Genomic DNA, 23,554 nt, shown 5'->3' with positions numbered 1-23,554 from the left:
AACAGGCCCTGGTCCCTGTGTGTGCTTCATCAACAAATGTCACGTCTGACAATCTGAAATCTTCTCTTGCCATTCATAACTCTTCCTGGATGCAGATCCTGCACACTCCACTCCTGCAACTAGGAGCGAGTGCTGCTTTTGCTGCTCCAAAGAGCATGCCTCGATCCGAAAGCCATCGGTCTGTGTGAAAAGTACTTCTGTGATCTCACAAAACACAAACTTTGAACCAGTTGCTCTGATGCTGTGTTAGTTTTGAACTTGAGTAATTCACTTCATTAGTGGAAAAAAGGTAACAGGTTTACAGCAAAGAGTAACTCAATCAGATTCTTCATTTACACATTCCTCTTACCTGAATGATCGGCAGACCTGAAGTCTCTCTTCACGCGGATGGGACCTACTACAGTGTTGGTTTTCCACAGGTATGAGGAAATGTCTCTTTTTCGCCTGGAGATGCAGCCTTGGGTGCAGCGGGAGTTGGTGATGTTGCTGTCACAAATCAGAATGTCACACTGGAGATAAACGGATGCAAAGCTCTGCAGGAACTTGAAGGCGTTAAATTTGAATCTCGCATAGTGTTCCAGTAGTGGGTAGGTTTCCACAGTGTCATCTTTATTGCAGCTGCAACAGAATTGACACAGCTGTTAAAGCAGTCCAAAGACTGAGCATTCTAAGTACTGTTAACTCTTAAGTACAGTGTTTAATTAGGGTGTTTTTACATGTGGGTGTACAATGATGTCCTGCTTTTCCCTCTTCCCAGCGCAACGCGTGTTTGTTTTTCCTAGCTCTGTTTACGTAAAGCCTTTTACGTTGCTATGAAACTTAGCTTCCAGCCAGAGTCTGGTAAAGAAGTTAAGTGTAAGAGAGACAAAAATAAAGGAACTACAGTTGACATTTGGATTCTAGTTCCTCGCCTATTAGGAGGCAGTAATAAAATGAATTACTTGCCTACCTTAATAATGAATTACTTACCCACTTCTGATTAAGTCATACGTTAGCGATCCAAAATCAGGTTCTGGTGATGCTACGCAGGTATCAATAAACACCAGGAGGTTTGGGTCAGTGGAGTGAAGACTGACTTGAGTAAAAAGAGTTTGGTTTAAGTCTACGTAGTACGGGGACTGTTGTATTGGCTCAGAGAATGAATCTGAATCATAGAATGACATGCTAACGTTGTATCTTCCCAGAGCAATTGTCTTGTGGATTATGTTATCTTTCGTTATGTAAACGACTTCCAAGGTTGAATTGTTTTCCATTATGCATTTTACAATGATCTGTATGCTCTTCTGACGGGTGATGATGTTGCCAGTTGCAGAGAGAGATATGATATTGGTGTAAGTGATGCTGTGACCATCATCCTGTAAAGGGAATCGTATGAAGTGCTCAGTTGGGATTATATGAGTGGTACAGTTGAAAGCAATTACGAAGTAAGTTACGAAGGCCCCCAGCTATGCTTGTCAGAGGCTCAAGATACGTTTGAAAACGTAAAACAAGTTGCAACTGAAAAACCATTATCAACCTTCCTGTTTTCTCAAAACACTGAACCAACCCATGAGGCAAAAAGGTGAAGGAGTGCTGTGTGGAGTGTGGGAAGTACCAAAGCTGTGCTAGGCACTAGCTCCTGGGAATCTTCACATGTTGAGGTTTTTCCCCTTCCCTTGTGACTCCAGGGTTAGTGCCAGCCCTATCACTTGCAGAGAATGTTTAAATTACATATCTAACATTGTGCTACTTTGATAACGTGGCTTTGAGAGGGAATTTAGCATTCGTGGTTAATTTGTGTGGATTCTCCTGGATTTCCCTTGAAATGCTCTTTCATCGTCGGTCTCTTAGAGGAAAAATGTTGTTTCTGCTTCAAGACTGAAACCACGCAATGGGGTGAGCTAAGTGAAAGTAAGTCAGCTTATTCACATGCTATTCAGAAACTACCTTTACAAGCTCTTACCATTCATAAGACATTCTTAGCTTAATCCCATAACTTCTCTCCTGCTTTACCTTTTTAATTGTTCCACAGCTGGCTAATGGGAAGGAAAAGATCACTGGATCTGTGATGACTGGACTGCAAGATGGATCATTCAGCCGTACGTGAGTTTCATTATATCCAAGGGAGGCCAGGTAAGTCTTGTTCAGAACAATTGTCATGCTGTCTGAAGAGCATGTAAGCAATGCTGCCATGGAAAGAGAAATAAGAAAACAAACCAGGTTACCACAAACTACTGCAGTCATGTCTCACTTGGTCTAGATCCTTGAACCTGTTGCGTGGTTCTTGATTTGTCAGTCTGAAACTGCTCACGCACGTTTGAGGTCATGCAGAAGTCCGAACAAAACTTCATGCTTGACTTCAAAAATGTTTGATAAGCAAAAGCATGTAAAAATACTTAAAGTTTAGTTTAAAAACCAGTAACACAGAATGAATTGCAGCCTTTATAAAAGGGAAAAGCAGTCAAAGTGCTAGTGCAGGATGGGGTGTGAGGAAATTGATTTATGGCAGACATCGAAGCTTTAGAGACTCCCTGTCCACCTCGGTTGATGCGAAGATGGGCATGCAATTGTAAGGACCCAATAAGGAAAAGGGTCCAGCTCTGGGGGAAAGGAAATTACAACACACCCAAACCCTGTTTGACTAACTACTGCGGACCATTTTCCTGAGTATCTCAGGGTAAAAAAAACCCCAAACCATTGAAACTAACCAGTCAAAAAAGGTTTATCTTTAAGTTTCTAGGGTGGTAACAATGCCTGCTTTGTCTAAAAGAGGGAAAAAAAACCAGATTTTGATTGGTGCTGGCCAGAAAAAGGACCAAAAGTGAAAGAACAGGTTTTCTTTTGCAGATGAGTCAACTAATAACTTATACTCTATAGGTAAGACTAATGTGAGATCTTTGAATGTAAAGAATCATAGCATCATAGAACCAAAGAGGATTAATGACTACCAGTAAAAAGGTTTAAATCCTTAGTATCAGCCATCAGTTCTTTTTGATACCTACAAGGGAAGAATCACAGCCTTCCAGTGCCTAAAGGGGCTACAAGAAACCTGGAGAGGGGCTTTGGACAAGGGCCTGTAGGGACAGGACAAGGGGAATGGCTTTAACCTGCCAGAGGGGAGATTGAGATGAGCTCTGAGGCAGAAGCTCTTCCCTGTGAGGGTGCTGAGGCGCTGGCACAGGGTGCCCAGAGAAGCTGTGGCTGCCCCATCCCTGGCAGTGTTCAAGGCCAGGTTGGACACAGGGGCTTGGAGCAACCTGCTCTAGTGGAAGGTGTCCCTGCCCGTGGCAGGGGGTTGGAACTGGATGAGCTTTAAGGTCCTTTCCAACACAAACCAGGCTGGGATTCTATGATATATATGAGAATAAGAAACATCCTATTCATGAAGCAATTGTACTTACTGCTGGGCTCCACAGGATTGCTCGGCAGGGGAGAACTGGTATAATAAGCAGAAAAACCTCTGTAGGAGTTGGCATAGTCTGTAGACAGCACAACTGTCATAACATTTGAAGAAGATTCAAATGTGGGCTGAGAACGACCACATACTTTTCCTATTAAGCCAGTGTCAGTGGTGGGGCCATCATAGACTGCTATGAAGTCAAATCGGCAGTTCAGGTCTAGTTCCAGGCTGTAGACAGAAGAAAAATAATTACAGGGCAATCTAAGCATAGAGTGAACTGCTCATAGTGGAAAGAGAATCCAGAGCAGATGAAATGTCTGATGAATTGCAGTCAACTGAAATAAAAGAATGAAGAATAAAAGAATACATAAACAGACATCATTAAGACCAAATAAAACATGGAAAACCCTTAAAGGCAAAAAATGCTTCAGTGGATGAAGCAGAGGGACCCTGGCCAGGAGTGGAGAGAACACGCACCACACTGTCATCATCTAATCATCTAAAAAACAAATCTAATAGAGTATTATTATGGCATTTACTCACAAGAAATCCTGGAACTCTAACTGTATCTTCGAGTTTTTTGGTGCTTCTATGTGCCAGACACAGTATGCAAATTCAGGGTAAGGTGCTGGGTAGTTGGGGCTGGTCAGTGTCCCGTTGGGGCCGGTTAATTGTCCCCCACAACTTTCAATTTCTGGAAAGAAGAGTAGATGTGTTGGTAACATAAGAAGATGTGTAATGAGCCATAAGGGTCTAAAGTTATGTAGCAGGACTGTTTCTTTAGGATTCCATTCCTTTGGAAATTATTAAAGGTACTAAAGGCAGAACTTCTCTATAGAATTTCAGGTCAAGTGGACGTTACAAAATGAAGCCTCTTGTCTCTTTGGTATATCCACGAGGCACAGTGTAATGACATCTGAGGTGGCTGTAGGTGAGTTAGCTTGGATACCCTAAGCAATTTAGTTTTTATCTAGATTTTGGGTAAATTAGGTGCCATCTTGAAAAACTGGTAATGAAGATGCTCCACCAACCACAAGAAACCTCGGGAGACTTTATTTTAGAGAAATCTCTGAGGCCTTGGGCATGATCTATATGGAAGAGCAAAATCTTCCAAGTTTAAGAGAGATTTTACTTGATAGACAAAGGCGAAATAAAATCAAGTCAGTGGAAACCTCAGAAAGACAAATGTGGACTAGAAATAGGGCATGATTTTCCATCAGCAATGTCAAGCACTGGAGCAGCATAAACTGGGATGTAGTAACTACTATGTAAAATTGCTTTTGGGAACTTAATACCATGCCACTCAGATGAGCAGAAGCAAAGGAACTGGTCACAAGCTAAGACTGATTCTTACCTTTTCAGGAGAGAAAAAACTAGGGAGCTTGTGTGAAAACCCTTACTGACTTTGGTGACCTGTACTTGGCAGGAGTTCTGACTAGATGGTCATATTCTCTTTCTGGCAAATGCTAGAATACTTGCAAACTGAGTAAATTTAGTTGAAGCCTGTAAGTAGAAGTAGAGTCCTGTAATGCCTCCTTTGCAATCATGTTTTCTGAGTAAAGTTTAACTTTGTAGGCTCTCTGCAAGTGCACAGTTGTCTTTCTGCCTCTTTCCTTTCACTGGTTTCCCCCCACACCGTTCTCTAAGGCCTGAAGAACTGAGTGAGACTAATTAAAGATTCTGTTAATAGTCTTAAAGTTTCTTTTAGTGGTGCAAATCAACTGTTTGTTAATGACTTACGTATTTCTGACTCAAAGTAGTAATAGACAAAGAAGCTTCTTTCAAAATCCTCGGAGTTTGTTGTTATGACAAAAGTTAAACTGTCTGAAGATGATTGAAATACTGGGATCGCATCAGTGTCGTTACATACTTGTCCAAGAAGAGGTGAATTAGTTGAGGAACCATCATATACCTTAATACTTTCTGTTTCACAGCTTGAAGAAGGAGCAAATCTATTGAAAAAGCACAGTGACAACTAGCTGAGCTCTCTGACTGATAATACAGGCTCATAGATCAATACATAGATGAGTGGTGTTCCCCAGGGACCAGTATTTGAAGTGATCCTGTTCAACATCTGTTTTGGTGACATGGACAGTGGGATTGAGTGCACCCTCAGCCAGTTTGCTGATGACACCAAGCTGTGTGGTGTGGTTGACACACTGGAGGGAAGGGATGGGATCCAGAGCGACCTGGGCAGGATTAAGTGCCAACCTCATGAAGTTCAACAGGCCAAGTGCAAGGTCTTGCACCTGGGTCAGGGCAACACCAACCACAAATACAGTACAGAAATACTCACTCAAAATAGGAGAAAATCAGCCTAATTGTTTGATTTTCATTCCTCTGAATGTGCCAGGCACAGTTTGCATCTGCATTCAGGTCAATCTTTAATGCTTTGTAGAGTTCGTCAAATGAAGCACCACAGCGAGCTAGACCTATTGAAGAACAGCAACAACAAAAACCAGCTTGCAAGGATCTCTCTCAAGTTTTCTTGTGCGATAATATTTCATCCTCCACTATGCAAAGACTCGGACAATCCATCGTGGAACAGGCATGCAAAATGTTGTAGGTTTTTAATTTCAGTTTATGAAAGATGAAGAATCAACAATAAAAGAGTAGTAGAAGTATTCTCATCCTCATTTTCCTGGTAGCAGAGAAAAAGGGGAGTTCGGGGAACACGTCTCACAGATGAAGCAAATGGCCAAACTGGACATGCCAAGTGATACAGGATACCTCAACAACTCTATTTAGCAAGGCTTGTCACCACAAGCACTTCAAGCCTCAGTCTTCCACCTTCACTGAGTTCCTAAAGATCATTAAATCCAGTTCTGAGGTTCAGCCCTTGACTTAAAAGCATTTGGAACCTGCACCCAGGCAATCAAAAAGACACTTAGGATTTGAGCTTCTAAAGGGCTGTGTGTAGGATTACTGTGTGTTTATTGTTGCATACAATTCTGATCCTTCATCTAAAAGGGTACTCCTAGTAATGAAAAAGCTTCAGAGAACGACAGTGAAGATGATAAAAAATTTGGAATAGGTTCCAGACAAGGAATAAGTAAAGGGAGTGGAATAAGTAAATGCACTTCCCTGGCAGTGGTCAAGGCCAGGTTGGACACAGGGGGTTGGAGCAACCTGCTCTAGTGGAAGGTGTCCCTGCCCGTGGCAGGGGGTTGGAGCTGGATGAGCTTTAAGGTCCCTTCCAACCCAAACCGTTCTAGGAATCTATGATTCTATGGCTGAAGCATTTCAGGTCAGAAAAGGGAGGACTAGGGGGAAAAGGAGGTGCTGGAGGTCTATACATTCATGGGGAGGGTTAATATGAGATATTATCTTCCAATACAGTAACTCAGTGGTCTGGAATGAAACCAGTAAGTTGTGGTTTTGAAACAAAGAAGGAGCTGGCTCTTTACACGTAGATGTTTGACACAGGGTGATGTGGATAGCAAAAGTAAAACATAAAACAGGTCGAATCAATGAAAGGAAAAGCCTTTGGTAACTATTAAACACAAAGATAGAATTTCCTCTGTTTCAAGAGTCCTTAGCCACATTTGCTAGTGACTGGGACAGTGTTTTGGGGAAGTACTATGCAGGCTTGTATCCATGTTCTTGCCTTAAGCATCCTCTCTCGACTGCTGCTGGGTTTAAGATGCAGGGCTAACTGGACTTCAACACAGTTCTCATATGGAAAAAGCCACAAACCAACTATGGTTTACATCACTGGCATCACAATGTTAATAAGTTATGAAGTAGTTGCAGTAATGGCCATTGTATAGGAAACTCTAGGGAAAGTTTATAATCCAGTTTGAGCATAAGATCTTTCTACTTTAGTAATAATCTGAAAACAGTGGTCTAAAACAGGATTATGTAGTCTATTATATATACTCTATGTGGTCCTAGATGAAAAGGTCGGGATTTCTGATGAACTCCAGAGGGAAAAGAAAGGTTTAGGAGAGACCTTTCTTTTCACATATGAAACCTCCCAATTGTAAAAGCATTGCAAGGTCAGCCCTACCCTCCCTCTGCACTGTTCTGGGAGCCAGGTACCAGTAGAGCAGTTCTGCAGCAATTTTTTGTTATCCCACAGTAGCTACCCACCATTAATCAGGGAAATCACTGATCAGAACACAGAATGGTGATCCCAAATCGAGCAACAAATGACTCTTTATTGCTTCTGAGTGAGGAAAGGAAAAATGAATAAATCTCTTAAGAAGCAACTATGTCCCAATTAAGTCACTTTATTCATGTTACTCCAGTATAGCATTAATATATAGATGCAATTTTCCATTCCAGAGTAAAATCTCTTCAAAATCAAATTCTTAAGTTAAAAATTTGCCCTAGGGAATCATATATTGATTTGTAATTATTATTATTTATCTTTTTCTAACACCTGCTGGCACATTGGGATGTTACTATTGTGCAGCAGTAGGTTAAAATAAGAGGCAATTTTAGAGATGTTTAACATTTCCTCTTCAGTTGCCTAAAAAAAATACCCATTGTGCAAAAATTAATCACATTTCAGAGATTAACAAATAACAACCAGACTAGATTTCCATACCTGAGTTGTCATCAGCGAGAGCCAGAGCAGCAAAGAGAGGCAGGAGGAGGAACTGTCTTAGCACCTGCATTTTGATGGCCTCTGAGGAGGTTCGGCTCTTCTAACTTTTATACCTCCTGCTATTTCATAATCATCTTGTATTACATGGTATCATGGAGGGAGAGCTTAATCTCTCAGTTCCTGTTTCTTTTGAGCAGATATACATGAGAAAGTTAACAGCTGTACCTATTTTCTTAGTACGTACTATGTGGAGTAAGTTTACCTGTGCTTTTGTCGGCTCTCGTGGGTTCAAAGCACATTTTTCTGTTGATTTCAGTGTTTGTTTGAGTGTGGGCAGGAAAGTTCTGGGAGGGATTGATAGATTCCCTTGGGAGACACAATCAGCAGTTTGCTCTTATCGCTGGTCAGCAGGAGCTTGGTTTTTCCCACCTTCATTTTGACACCTATCCCTTTAGGTTACACTGGGCAAATCGTTCCGTCCTTGCTGAGGATTCTTCAGGTTGTAAGGTGCCACTATCATAATAGAGTTGTCATGAGTAATGATTTTCTATTGCTGAAACATTCACGGATGAGGAAGCCCAGATTCTTGTTAGATTTAAAAGATTGCACTGCAACCACTTTGCAGATAAAGCTTTCTTGGTCCCACAGTAGAAGCTACAAAACCCAAAGGAATCAGCCTTTCCTTGTTGAGGTAAGGAAACAAGCACAGTCCTGAGAGCCTCCGTTCCTTCTAGCATGAGTCTAGTGAGTATCTCTTCCAATATATTTACCCTATTTTGTTTTCCCATAAGGACCAAAGCTCTTGAAATGCAGAGTATTTCCTTCTGCAGCAGCAGATACCCAATCTTTAAAGCTTCCAGAGGCTGTGATTGTGCCAGTGCCGCAGATGTGCCATTCCCCTGACCTTGGTGTGGTACGTGCGTGGTGTGTCCAACCTGAGCCTGTCCGTGTGATCCTTATCAGCAAGGGGGGCAGGTATCCCACAGCTGTGCAAACAGCTGTTCTCCCAAGTTTACTAGTAAAGTGAAGTTGCAATGCAAACCTGCTGGAAACATACCCAGGTATTTTTCTTTCATAAATATTTTTGTTTGTAAAAACCCTTTTTTTTACGTACAAACCCAGCTTTTTTTCTTTTATAAACAAATAAAATACGATGCATCTGTAACAATCTTGTATTTCTTATCTCAGACCTATTCCCTCTTTAAAACAATTCTCTCTGATTTTGACTCACTTTAAGGATTTTGAATGCAACTCTCTTCATCGTGCTAACGTGCGTGCATACACAAGAGGCGTTGAATACGTGTGTAAAGACATTGCATAGCATTTGAATTCCCTTTAGCTTCTGGAAATGCTAAATTTGCATTTACTCTGTATAGCCTTTCATTTCTTAAACCCACACACATACTTGCAAGGAATTTTCAAATGCTAACATCCATTCTGTATGCATTTAACCAGTGTGAACTGGGGTGTGGAGCCCTGCCAATCAGTGCTGTCAGAGCAGGGGATGCCTGAAGGAGGCTGTGACTCTGTGGGAAGCCTGCGCAGGTTCCTGGCAGGACCTGTGGCCTCATGCAGAGAGGAGCCCACTAACACTGGAGCGGGTTTGCTGCAGGGCTTGTGGCCCACGCTGGAGCAGTCTGTTCCTGAAGGATGCACCCTGTAGAAGGGACCCACACTGGAGCAGTTCATGAAGAACTGCAGTTTGTGGGAAGGACTCACATTGGAGAAGTCCATGGAGGACTGTCTCTCGCAGGAGTGACCCCACGCTGGAGCAGCGGAGGAGTGTAAGGAGTCCTCCCCTGAGGAGGAAGGAGCAGCAGAGACGAAGTGTAATGAACTGATGACAAACCCCATTCCCTATTCCTCTGCACTGCTGGGGAGGAGGGAGTAGAGAATTTGGGAGTAAAGTTAAGCCTGGAACGATGGGAGGGGTGGGTGAAAGTGTTTTTAAGGTTTGGTTTTATTTCTTATTATCCTATTCTGATTTGATTGATAAGAAATTTAATTAGTATTTCCCCAAGTCTAATCTGTTTTGCCCATGACAGTAACTGGTGAGTGATCTCCCCCATCCTTATCTCAATCCACGAGCCTTTCATTGTATTTTCTCTCCCCTGTCCAGTTGAGGAGGGAAGTGATAGAGCAGCTTTGGTGGGCACATGGTGTCCAGCCAGGATCAACCCAACACATTATGCTTCAAATCTGAGTCTTCAGACTGTTTTCAAGTCTTGTGTGTGAAGCCCGTGTTCAGATAGCGTGATGTGTTCAGATACCAGGTGATGCTGAAATATGAAGGGCCTGCTTTGAATCCTCTCTCCTACCTTTAAAGAAAATGGCCAGCAAGTCTTCATGAAAGTCCTTCAAGATGAGAAGAGAATGACTGTAGGAAGGTGTTTTGTAATAGCAGATCCTCAGAACAAATTAGTGCGCATTTTAGTACAAAGGAACGAGGATTCTGCTGTTGTGACACTGTTATTTACAGGCATTTTCTCTCACTGCCTGCACCCGGCAGCGCAACAGCAGGGAAAATGTGATTTCAAGCACTTTAAATCACTATCTCTCAGAAGCAGAGCAGCGGGGTTACGAGTGTGATGGAGTTTTGTATGAACAAAGTATGATTATGAGATGCTCTGGCTCAGGATGGGCATTATGGTTTTGTAGGGTGAGGACTTTGGCAATGCCAGTGCCAAGGCTTAACCATCAGTAAGAGATCGGTTCTGGAGCCTTCCTGGGAGATCCGTGTGATGCTGGCATTTGGGAACTGGCTGAGTTATCCTGGAGAAGCTGAGTTTCAGGGCTCTAGTCTCATTTTTGAAGGGGTGAAGAATCAAAGGAAAAGTTGCTGAAAATAGTGGATGTTTTTGTGTTGTGTAGCACTGCCTTGGCATCCTTACTCAGTACAGGGCATCTTAGCATGAGTTTGAGCAATCTGCACATACTCGCCATATGGAAACTGAGTATTGGCCTTAAAGCTGCTTTTCACAGTTGGGCCAAGTTCACCAGGTTATCAAACTGTAATCCACGTCTTTGCCTGAGCTGGCTGCTGTGCTCCTGTGCAGTTCTGCAGTCGATAAGATATTTTTCTCTATTATGAACTGAAAATTACTAATACCCTTTTTTTTTTCTTAAATTCCAATTTAACATTAAAGTGCAGAAACACCTTCTGGGTTCAAAGTGATATCGTTTGAACAGGTACTGAAAGGAAAAGGATGAAGCAAATGCTTATAATGAAGTAAATTTAGATGTACAATTTGCTATAGTTCTAACCTCCAGTAATAAAACCTGACAGGGGAAGTTCAGGAGATATAAGGAAGAAGTTCTTTACTGTGAAGGTGGTGAGGCGCTGGAACAGGTTGCCCAAAGAAGTGGCAAATGCTCCATCCCTGGCAGTGTTCAAGGCCAGGTTGGACAGAGCCTTGGGTGACATGATCTAGCGTGAGACGTCCCTGCCCATGGCCGGAGTTGAAACTGGATGATCTTAATGTCCTTTCCAACCCAAGCCACACTATGATTCTATGATTATAATAACTCATAGGTATTGCAGAGATTGTATCTCAGTACAGGTACAATATATTTTCCAGATATTTTTGAGTTCCTATTTAAGGTAATTGCTTGGACATTACTGGTTACAAGGGATGCTTATCCTTTGATTTATGCCTCTTTGTGAGCTCAGAAGACAGCACTGTGATGTGGGCATCTGTAAGGCAGGTTCATCTTCCTTAAATGCTCAGTATATGGGTTATCTGGTACAATGGGGAGTTGTACGGAAAATGGAAGAACTGTGGGAGGGAAACAAAGTCTTGATGAGCAAAAGAAACCAGCTGATCCGTTTAAGCTTTGTCACTGAGAGTATTTTACTGAAGTTTGGGTTTTACAAATCTGGAAGAGAGACCTGAAAGATCAGAAAGTAAGGAACACAAGTACAACTAAGATTAAAATACCTTTAGATTTACACCCCCAATAAAACACATTTTTAGAAAGTAGTAGCAGATGTGCAACACACTGATCACGTATAGAAAGTGATCAACATGTTATGGTTAGAAGCAGCGTTATTATATGGGGATGATGCGAATAATGACACTTTCACTTGCTTCATCTCTTGTCCTGTGGCCCCAGTAGCGTTGGGGAGAATAATTGTATCTGTTGCAGGCTAATATATTGCAGTGTAGGCAAACTCTCGAGGGTGCAGGACCTCTGAAGTTGAACTTGATGATCCTCTTGTCTGTTGAATGGTAGTTCCTACAGGTTGGGAGCTTTACACACCTGAGAAAAGAAGGAGGAAAAACCCCATATATAAGTGTCAAAAATGGTGACATGGTCACTAAGCCCATTTGTTTCATTGCTAACAAGAAACCCTCCTTCAGAAGTTTCTAGCTGTGGTGTTAATCACAAGTCACAGCATAGAACTCCTGCATGCAGATGCAGCTATATGGAATTTAAATATGTGTGTTGGTAGAACGTGTAACACAACATATGTAAATATCACACACGTATGTAAATGTATACATGTAAAGCATGTGGTGGAATCTTAAATATGTGAGAAATAGTTACTGTGTAAGCCTGTTAATCTTTCTGAACATTAACAGATCTTAACAGATCTGAAGAGCTATTTCAACCTTATCTGAAGAGCTATGAAGGAACAATTCCATATCCCAAATCAACCAAACCCCCTTTGATCAGGTGCTTCATCTTTCTCTACTTTTTGTGATATAATTTGTGAAATACCTTCTGAGAATTTATACCAATTCTTCTTCCCTAGCAGAATATTATGGTGAATTAAACATCAAAAGCCAACTAACAAAACTGTGTGGTTTTGTCCTAATAGGTGGTTCATTTAAAATCATGCTGCTGCTTGCAAGAGAGCGACTTAAACGTGTTTCAGGAGTGTGTATCTTTGGTGGATGTAATTATTATTGTCCATATGAAGTCAATCACATGTGAGGAATAATATTGAAATGGTTATTGAGATATTTTCCTTTCTTTTGACTATATCAGATGTCACAGTTGTGAAGTCATGAGGATTTGGAGAGACCACATGTGTGTCTGTAACTAGGATCAGACTTAGCTCTGTGCTGTAGAGGGTAGCAGGAACAAACAAATCCTGGTTTGGCAGAACATGGTATGATGAAGCCTTCACGGAGTTTAAAAAAGATGGTGAATCATAAAAGGCAAACTTGATATTTAAACCATCTAGATGGAGTTCCGTGGTATGGAGGCTCTGTAACATTGATTATCATTTGGGCACCAGTGTTCCTATTTGTTTTGAAGTTGAGGTTTGGCAAGAGAATTTGCATTTCTGCTGTAGAAGGTGCCAGAAATGGATCCTTCCACTGTGTTGGACTAGGTCATGGCTTGATGGGCTGTGAGTTTAGAGCTGCAAAGGATGGATGGGACCTTTTCCTGAATGTCTCTAGAAAGTCAGGCAAGCTAAGGGGTAAGAGGGCTTGCTGTCCGTGGAGGATCCTGCACTATCTGAGGGGGCCCAACCACATGTCCCAGCTGAGGACATTGAGTTGTGAGAAAGTCTGCAGAGCCACACGAGATAAGAGAGGTGAAATTACTGACAAATCAATTACTGTTGGTTCGAGTTCAGTTACTAGCTCAAGGACTCAAGGGGGAAAACGGCGACATGGAGAGGAAGGTCTTAAAGGGAGAAAGAAGGACTTTGCTTTGTGGAAGCTTGGAGCTTCCCCTGGGCAGCCAAGATAACACGAGCCTCCCAGCTCCTCTGACATGTCTCTGAAACCCTTACAAGCATCATCTGGTGCCACAGGTCACTAACTCCAGCAAGGCTGACTCCAGGGATGTCTGGATCAATAGGCAGGCAGCAAGAGTGCTGCAGAAATAGAGCTGTTTTGCAGAGTTTTACTATGATTAGTAATAGCTGGTGTGGGTGTGAGTGATTAATCAAATCATATTGTACCTGAAGGTTTGAAGTGTGTAAGAACCCGATGTAAAACTGTGTTCGAGGTGCCCCAGTTTGGCTTGGACCCCCCCATGCACATGAGTAAATACTTACCCTTGTAACTGTATACTTTGCATCCCAGGCCTTCTTGGTCCACATAGGTCTGCTAAGAATCTTAGCAGCTCCATCCACAAGTATTGAGGCAGAGAAATAGGGTTTTCTGGAGAAGAGGAAATTTAATGTTAATAACCCATATGTAAGCATAGAGTAAAATGGAGCATGTATTAGATACTAGTACACTTTACACGTGTGAATGTGAGCCTAGCTACCCTACCTGGAAATAGGAGCTGAGTGGAGAGGAACTGAAATTCTCTTTCTTTGGTCGTATACCATTAAAAGCTTTTTATATCCTCCTACAACTAACCCTGAGGTGACACAAGTTAGCACTGTCTGTCCATTCTCTCATGGGAATAGGGTAGCTCACCATGATAACAAGCTGTTTCCCCCTGTGAGCCCCCCAGAGCACATGGACACTGACTGGCCAGCAGCCTAGCAGGCTATGGGCAGATGTTTCAAACATAGTTTTTACATAAATGGTTCAGACATAGACTGGCTCATGCCCTTGATCCTTATCACCAAGGATGGTTCAGCTGCCAGCCCCTACATCAGTGGTGTATGCTCCCTGGGTAAGCTGTGGCATCCCCCAGCTCTCTGCCTGCTCCCGGCCTCTCCTGCTTCCCCTTCCTTCTGCACTCAGATACCCTCTGCCATTTGGAAGTGTTCAAGGCCAGACTGGACAGAGCTTGGAGCAACCTGCTGTAGTGGAAGGTGTTCCTGCCCGTGGCAGGGGGTTGGGACTGGATGAGCTTTAAGGTCCCTTCCAACACAAACCATTCAGTGATTCTATGGTTAAGCTGCTAGGCTTTCCCAGCTCACATCTCTTTATGCAGCATATACTGCGCTTAGAAAGAGAAGTCATTAAAAAGAAGAAAGAATGAGAATACCTTACCTTGGCTGACAGGTGCTGGGTCAGTTTTTGCTCGGGCTTTTAATGCAGAAGAAAACAAAAAAGGCAAAATAACTGAGACTGAATGAGGGAAACGTGTGCTTTTATGTAATCAATTAATATACTTTGTAATCAGCTGAATGCATTAAGACTTGGAAATGCTAGTAGCATATAATACTAATAGCTAGTAGTTCTGGGGAATAGAGTTGTCATGGGCAAAGAACTCGTATTAAGAAAAGTGTAGAGGCTTGATTATGAAAGGTGACATATTACTAGCATTAATGGGAACAAGATTTAATACCACTTATTCCTTCATGTAGGCAGATAGTCCCATGCTCAAATGCTTTGCATCTGAAGTTCGGTTTCCTGCATGTTGTCCACACAATTACATGTATTTTACTGAATGCCCTTTGCAAACGTGTAGCTGGCAAGGACAGACTTTAAAAGAAAACCTTCATCTGCTATATAAGCATTTGAATCAGAACATTTTCAAGTAATGAGCAGAACTTGCAATTCAGATATTTCAAAAGATAAATCTCATTGTAGAAAAATAAATTTCAAACCAAATAGCACTGAGTATGTCAGAAGGATTCCCACTGACTCCACTTCCTGTGCGGATGCAACTTTGAAAGAACAGGGAGGATGTCTTCCTAGGAATGAGATGGTCTAGAGCAAATCTCAATTTATATTGGTGTAGCGTGTCTGCCCCAGCAGTTTTACCTTCCCTAGGCCTTTCATCATTTCAGGCATTTCTTCCATATCAATACCAACAGTATTTTCCATCCATTGATTTGTATGGAAGCCAAAGGAATTATCCCAAAAGTTAAATACCAGATCCGTGAGATTATGCACACAGTGAAGACGGGGAGCACACATCGTCAGATTGCCACTTGGATGGGGAACTAAGGATGTAAACTGGAGTAATGCTGCGTTACTTACAAGTAGTAATTGATGCTGCTCCAGAATCTAGGGATACTGATGGGTTGGGTGGGTGTGTTACTGCGAGAAGAGAAATAGGAAATTAAACACTATCCATGTTTTAAATGCACTGATGGCTCACATAAAAACCAATGAACTGCTCACTCTGGTTCAAGAAATGACCAGAAATAAATACCTGGTTTTTCAGTTGCCGTGGCCTTGATCAGGGCTGTCAAAGAGAAAGTAAAAGTCATGCTTCAGTGACTGTTCCATTGTTGTGTGAGCAAAGCAAAGGCTGTTAATGGGGAGGGAATGAGTAGTTTACTGCCAGGATCAAGCATTAGAATGATTCTACTAAAGGTAAACCTATACATACCTTCTGCTTCAGGTGTGGTGTCTTCTGCAGGAGCTGATGGGAGCCATGGGAGAAAACAAAGCTGCAGGTTAGCTGTTTGGAAAGGCGTGAGATCCCCGAACCACGGGAGACCCACAGGTCTCATCCAAGTGGTAATCAGCCACAGCACTGGAAGTGCTGCTGCTTCCCGGGGTGGGCGTGAGCACCCTCGGAGGGAGGAAAACACATCCCCATGGTGGCTGCTTCTGCCAGGGCCTAGGCAACAGCCTCTGACCTGCCACGCGAAGGGCTCTGGAACCCTGGGGGATGTTTGATAAGCAACAGTTTGGGTGCTGGAGGACAGTGAGATAAAGTTTTTTCCCCACTCACAGTTGCAAGGTCTTTGCTGTTGCCTTGTCAGGCATTGAACCTGCATGTTCCTATGGGAAAGACAGCCTGGCCTGTGCAGTGATTTGGGATGCAGCTTTGAAAAGCGCAGGAAGGCTTTCTTGGAGTGGGATTGTTGAGTGCAAATCTCAATTTATATTGGTGTAGTGTGTCTGCCCCAGCAATTCCCCCTTTCCTAGTGCTTTCATCAGTGCAATGATTTTTCCTGTCCACACATCCCACCAGGATTTCATTTTCACCTGAGCACCTTGAATTCTAATGATGAGATAAGGCCTCTCTCACATCCAAGAGAGCACGAATTTTGGCTTGGTGCTGTTAAAATCCAGGGAAATCAGCACTCTGCTGCAGGGTAAGTTGTGTTTGACTACACGTGAGGTTTCCACCATGTCATTTTCACTGCCACACCATGCAATGAATACCTCTGTTGACAGTCAGGCTGAGAAACAGACCTGGTGGGGACAGGTATAGTTTCTGTCCTGCCTCCTCACCCGGGCTGAAATCCAACACAAAATGGTGTTTGCGGTGAAGTAGCTCCATCACTGCAAGATCTGCCAGAGCCTGTGACATGAGCCACCCAGAACTGCTTTTTAAGTTAAACAAAGTATGTTCATCTTGGGAAGGTTGGTTGGGAAACAAACATTTGGGTTTCTAAATTACTAAAATGCTTAAGCAAATATGGCTTATGCTGCGATGCAGCCTCTTGATACGTTGGAGGAGAAATAGTCTGCGGTGTGTGGACCTTCATTCCAGTGCTTAAGTTACTATATGAAGTATATCAACTGTGAAATCTTTGCAAGACCCATCTAGAGAGAACTCACCAATTCCCACTGTGTCACACATGTGAACATCTGTCAGTGTAGTTGAGGCTGTAGAAGACAAGCAGTGTTAAAAAAGGTAATGAGAGGAATTCTCTGTTGCCTTGGTAATTGTCTATCGTGTTATGCAGCATGTTGGACTAACAGATGGTATGGGTGTTCAACAGAGAGATCCTCATCCCTTGCCACTGAAGCTGGAACGGTACAGATAGAATGGCGGAAAGAAAGGCACGATCTGTGCTCTTTCTGGAGGGTATGATGGGAATTCAAAACAATCTTTACAAAGTGAATAAATGTCAAAACCCAGCAAGCTGAAATTGAGTAAAGACAGGCGGAATGGGCTGCTCATTGGAAAGAGAAAAGCCAGTGCACAAAGGCAAAATTATCCTTTCAGCTGGCACAGGAGAACCTTGAAAAAACTGGAGGTTGGTAATGTTAACACTCCAGTGAGCCAGCCCAGTCTCAGCCTTGCTCTTAGATTCATACCTGGGAACTACTTAACTCTGCTTGGTGCTAGAGACCTCAGATGCTCAGCTGGTGATTGCATGTTTAGGAAAGATAAAGACAATGGGGAGAGCTTGAAAGGATGAATCAAGATCATAATAGACTTGAAAATCATGAGCTCTGAGGAAAGCTTTGAAGAGCTGAGTTTAGCCTGTGTGAGAAGTATCTTTCACTGTTCCTTTGCTTCTGGAGTCCACAGAGAGCTAAAAGAGCAGTGGTAGGCACTACAGAAAACATCCATCAATAGAAGAACTTTGGAGATAGTGTCGAACACATTTTTTTGTGTGTTGAACACATCAGTCAAGTTCAGAGGCAAAGTACACATAGTTGTCTCCCCTGCTGCATATTTGCATAGGAGTTTAGAGCCTATGGTGCTATTGGTTTTAGCCTCATTAGAAGAGGAGGTAGGACAGTGTGTCGTGGATAGGAAGGTCTCGGCTCAGCTGATGGCTAATGCAAAATGGCCCTGTCTGGTGAAATTCTGGTTTTAAGATTTTTTTTAATACCTAAGAAATTAGTTCCTAGATTCATTAAAACAGCTCATTCATTAAAATCTTGCAATGCATATTACAAAATAGGTGCCCCAACAAAGAGAATGGGGACATGAGCACACACATTGCAGCACAGTCAGCACTGAAGAAGGGCTGGACCCAAGGCTCTGTATCAGTTAGTCTTCCCTCCCCAACGGGGACCACTAAGAGGGGCTGAGGAGGAGAACGTGAATGGGACAAGCATATGAGGTATGCCCAGGATTGTCTCCTAGCCAGCTATTTGGGACCTTCTGAGCCCCAAATGGTGCCTTGCATGGTGATGCAGGACAGAGAAATCTTTGCTCCTGAAGAACACAAGGCACACAGGTTGTATCTGGCTGTTCCTTACCTTTACTCAGTGTAGATGGCAATGCTAGAGTTGTCAATGACTCAGTGCTGTCTGTGACTGGGTCAGATATGATGAAGTCGTCTGTGACAAAATAATCTGTTGAAGCTTTGAAGGGAAAAAAAGGAAGAATGAGCAATAATGGCCAAACATGAATATGAACCAGAATTAAGTTTTTGGTTAAAATTATCTGGATTTGTCATTTGGATAGAAAAGTGTGAAAATACAGGAAGCTTTGTTTCAGAGAACAAACATAGACTTATCCCTTGCACCTTACTACCTTGTACCTTGTTATCTTGTACCTGAGCCTCTATCATGAGATCATGATAGATGACCATGATACCATGATAAATAAATATTTAAAATTGGGATTTTTAAGCTTCTTGGCTACTGGAGAATGAAGCAATGTGTTCTTAGCCCTCGTTATTAAAACTTCAGTGCATATATTTTCCATATAGTATGGCTTTCCTTTAGTTCACTTAGCCACGATTAATTTTGCAACTATAACTTTGTAAGCTGTGCTTAGGATTCCTGGTGTAGATAATGCCTCAGTCTCTTCATTTACAGAAGTGGATGCAAAGGAGGAGTACAGGGATGATGAAGAGGTTGTGAAAGAGTTGAGGAAATACGCTACTGGATTAAAATATTAGTGATAGAAGCTGGAGCTGATGGTTGCTGGTACGATTTTGATTATGTCCTTGAAGGAAAAGTGAATTAGATTGTAGCCTTCGAGATCTGGAAATCTGAGTCAACACTGCAAGTAAATAATTACTCAGGTAAGGTGCTATTTTGTTAATATTGACAATAAGGATCTGGGCAGTACATCTGGTGCAGGCATTCAAGTGAACTTCCTGCTGATACTCTCCATAGGCAGCTCCACAAAGCAACTACAGTGTGGTGTACTTTATACTCTACCATGATTAATTCCTTGGTGGGAAACCAACAGGGATGAGTGAGAGAAGCAGCTTCTGTGCTGTGTCAGGTGCTGGCATTTCCATCTTCCAGATTTGGAAAGAATGATCAAAGATGATTCAGTCTTTAAAGTGAAGATATCCCAGTCTGATTAAATCATTGATGCTCTCCACTTCCCGGACAAAAGCACTGGTATTTGGGCACTTTTGCTGATAACTAAATTATACAAATAGCCCAAGCAGCTTAAAGCTCCAAATTGTTCATAATTACATATCTCCCAAACTTTGACAGCCCATATTTACAAGTGAAGGGTTTAGAACTTCTTTCTTCACTAAGTAATTAGCAATTGGCTGCACTTTGTACAGTTATTGTATTACCAGTATAATCTATTTTAAACAAACTTAAACACTGTTACTATTAGATTTTGTGATACATGTCTGCTCTTACATTCAGGAACTGTGGAAGAGATTTCTGGAGCTGAGGTACCACCGTCTCCTGTAAGTGGGGTGGGTGAAATGTATAATTCCTCAGTATCTTCAGAGGCTGTGGGAAGAAGGAAGAAACATGGAAACAAGATGGAAACAGCATTCAGGTAAGGCTGAATTACTGAAATCAGCTCTTGATGAGTTTAATTGCCTTCAGGCTTTCTGGAAGAGGGAATCTCTGTGTTAGTTGTCTTCCACATCCACCGACAGGGCTCAGAAATAGTTCTTCATGTTGCTGCTTTGCATTACAAGCATCAGTAAAGTTTCAGGCTTTTTTCACCAAGAGTGAGAAAAGCAAAAGGAGTGTGAGAAGCAAAAATAGAAACGAGTGTTTTAACTTGGCAGTAACATTTATCAGCATCTAGTTTCCCAACACTGCATGTTTTGTCAACTTTATTAAGAAGTTCAGAAACCGAAATGACAAAGGGCATTCTGGTTCTATAGAGGGAAATGTTTATTATGGCTAATCCTGGCTTATCTGACTGAAAGTCTTTCTCCCAGAGGTACAGTAGTCACTGGAGAAAGGAGGGAGAGGACATCAGGACTGACACTTTAAATGGAGTGTCTGTTGTTCGTGCAATTGTCTGCTGTATCTCCTTGCCCTGTAGAGCATCACCATTAGCAGGTGGGAGCTGTGCTTAGGAGAGGAGGGAGGCTGCAGGGAGAACCAGCTCTCTCATTCCAGCTTGCAAGGCTGAGCCTGCAGCATCCCAGGCCACAGGCTGGGAGAGGCTAAATCTGAGCTGAGATCCTTAAGAGGATACAGGACGTGCTATTCATCCTGGATTGGCTTGATAAGAGAGCCCAAGCCTGGGTAGATTGTTTAGAATCCGGATAGGTAATGTTACAAATGGTGAGAAACACAGACTGGGTGGCTTTTACCTGAGTCATGCTTCTAAAGACAGAAAAATAATGATTTCTTTCAGATTCTGTGGTTCAAATTCTGCACCATTCAGCTTCCCTCGGAGCAGGCTTTGCCTATAGTATTCACAGCTCTCGACTGCAGTAGTGGTAGCAGTGTTAGTGGTAGCCTGCCAATGCTGCCAGAAAGCCAGCAGTTTGGTACCAAGCAGACGAAGTTCATACACAAGCCTCAGTTGCACTGAGAAACAGTGATTTTGCAACGTGTCTTGACATCTCCACCGTTGTCCCTTCCTAAACAAAACTTACAACCACAGTTTTCTAACATGCTGCGTGTTGTGCAAATGCTCTTTACCTGCCTGCGGTGTAGTCAGGATTTCTGGTGTCTTGCTTTGCTCTGTGGTGTTGGTGGAAGCAAGGGAGGAGGCTGTAAGGAAGAGAAATTAAATGGTTGCAAGTAGCAATTAAAAGCAAAAGTGTGATTTGAGGAGCTTGTGGCTTGCTTTAAGGTCTCAGGCTAGATAAAAAACCCTTGCTATCAGTCTGCTAAATAACTGGAGAGACAGAGGCCCAACTAAGGGAGATGAGCACAAATGCCTGGCTGTGCTCCTTAATGTTTATGGAGTTTTAATGAATCTTTACACATGAAATCACAATGATCTGGACACTTGCTTTATAAAACTGTAAGTGCAGTATTTATAGCTACAAGCTCAAAAGTATTAACCATTAAATGCATATATTACTGATATGTCCTGACAGCCTGATATTTTTCAAATGAAATGTAAGGGCATTGTTCCTTCACTGAGATCTTTCCTTTGTATTTGTCTGCTCTGAATATTTTGCAGATTTACATTGTCACATCTTAATTCAGCTGAAAAACCCCAATTAACAGAATATTTCTTTTAAATAGTACTTGCAAAATGGCTCTTCTTACCTTTATCAACAGTGGTTGTGATTTCAGGAGCTGATGTGGCAGTTTCATCTGTGACAATAGTGGGCACAGAAGACATAACCGAGGCCCAGAGAAAGTTGAGGAAATACAAAAAGGAGAGATTGGCAGTGATTAGGAGTGAACCTATATGCTGAAATCTTGATCAAAGTAAGTAGATTTGGGGTTTGCAGAGCAGTGAGTCATAGAATCGTAGAATCCCAGACTGGTTTGTGTTGGAAGACCTTAAAGCTCATCCAGTTCCAACCCCCTGCCACAGGCAGGGACACCTATCACAGACCAGGTTGCTCCAAGCCCCTGTGTCCAACCTGGCCTTGAACACTCCCAAGATGGAGCATTCACAACTTCCTTGGGCAACCTGTTCCAGTGCCTCACCACCCTCGCGGTAACAAACTTCTTCCTCATATCTAACCTGAATCTCCCCTGTTTAAGTTTGAAGCCATTACCCCTTGTCCTATCAATCATATCAATCATGCAGTCAATGCATAGCCTTTTATTTTTACTGAAAAAAGACTTTCACCTTCATTTAGTATTTAATAATGAAGTTAGTCGGTGCCTGTGTTATTTCTGACTGCAGACTTTTACTGCTAGAGGCTCAATAGTCATTTGGAAAAGTGCAAAGTGGCCATTGTTAGGGGAAATAAAGAATGAAGCTTGTCTTGTGCTTTGGAAGGGACTTTCAACATGGTAGTGCGCCCCACCTTCCCCAAGGGTTGTCCGGATCCCTGGAGCAGATGGTGTCTCAGTCCTTGATGGGCTTGAGGTGGGTGCAGAGGTGGTATCTGCAAAGGTGGCAAGGAGGCAGGGAAACATTGCTAAACAGAATCACTGACACATGAAGGAAAAGACATTTCAAGGATCTGTGAAATTCATTAATACTTCAGGCTTCATGGAAGACAAAGTCAGCTCCCTGGGCTTTAACTTTCCATAAAGTGGCTCAGAAGAACATCTTCCAAATAGTAATTATAAGTGAATCTGGAAGACTGATGCAACCAGTGCATCTCTCAACAGGGTATAAACACACCTTATTTCCATTCTGCCTTTGCACTAACTAAAGAACTTGGAAAAAGTAAGCAAGATTATTAAAAGACTTGAAGGTGAAGAAAATATCCAGGGAAGAGTGCCTCACATGAGCTAATTGTAAAGCTCTCACCATACCTACATGCAATCTTGATAACTGTATATGCAGGTAGGCTTAATCATATACCCATTTTCCCTCCACATTTTCCTGTGAAAATGAAGATGGTTTTGGTTATTGGCTTTTCTAAGGCTAATTAGCTACAGAGTTATTAAATATTTTTACTGAATTCCCAGTGTTCCTCCTGTCTACTCTAAACAAATTACATGTATTGCTTACAATTTCCTCACATTATATTTGCGGTTTGTTTTTTTCCCCTTGTCTTTGCCAGCAGAAATCAGGGGTTCTGTAGAAGGTGTCACAACAGTTCTGTCTGTGGAAAGTGCTGATGTAGAAATGGATGTTTGGGACTTCTTTGAGGATGTTGGAAGTTACAGGAAATAAATGATTAGAGAACTGTAAGAATGGTCATGAGAACTGAGACACCAATGAAATAATTTAAACATCAGGTGTTGGGCTGCCCGGTGTTTCTGTGTTCCCAGTACCTGGGGCTTACTGGAGGATGCCTGTAGTGC

The 23,554-nt window shown here is 42.3% G+C and overlaps 1 protein-coding gene across 1 annotated transcript; it reads right to left on the bottom strand.

The window, feature by feature from the left end:
• Positions 1–160: 160 nt before the first annotated feature.
• Positions 161–21,962, bottom strand: LOC115608787 (CUB and zona pellucida-like domain-containing protein 1). Its single transcript, XM_030488111.1, has 11 exons — positions 21,887–21,962; positions 21,308–21,379; positions 20,054–20,149; positions 18,698–18,802; positions 5,676–5,811; positions 5,120–5,331; positions 3,923–4,073; positions 3,384–3,607; positions 1,993–2,165; positions 970–1,355; positions 161–618 (listed from the first exon to the last, which is right to left on the bottom strand). The coding sequence occupies exons 1-11, from the start codon at positions 21,960–21,962 to the stop codon at positions 333–335; spliced, it is 1,917 nt and encodes a 638-aa protein (XP_030343971.1). The 3' UTR covers positions 161–332.
• Between the last annotated feature and the right edge of the window lie 1,592 nt (positions 21,963–23,554).

Source organism: Strigops habroptila, chromosome 5 (assembly GCF_004027225.2).
Source record: "Strigops habroptila isolate Jane chromosome 5, bStrHab1.2.pri, whole genome shotgun sequence".
Lineage (NCBI taxonomy): Eukaryota > Metazoa > Chordata > Aves > Psittaciformes > Psittacidae > Strigops > Strigops habroptila.
This window is presented reverse-complemented; position numbering and strand designations above follow the sequence as displayed.

Coding starts and splice junctions, on each gene's coding strand:
- LOC115608787 (XM_030488111.1), bottom strand. CDS start 21,962: ATGTCTTCTGTGCCCACTATTGTCACAGATGAAACTGCCACATCAGCT. Junction 5,812..18,697: donor GCCATCTACACTGAGTAAAG/GTAAGGAACAGC, acceptor GTTCTTCAATAG/GTCTAGCTCGCTGTGGTGCT. Junction 4,074..5,119: donor CTACTTTGAGTCAGAAATAC/GTAAGTCATTAA, acceptor TCTTCTTTCCAG/AAATTGAAAGTTGTGGGGGA.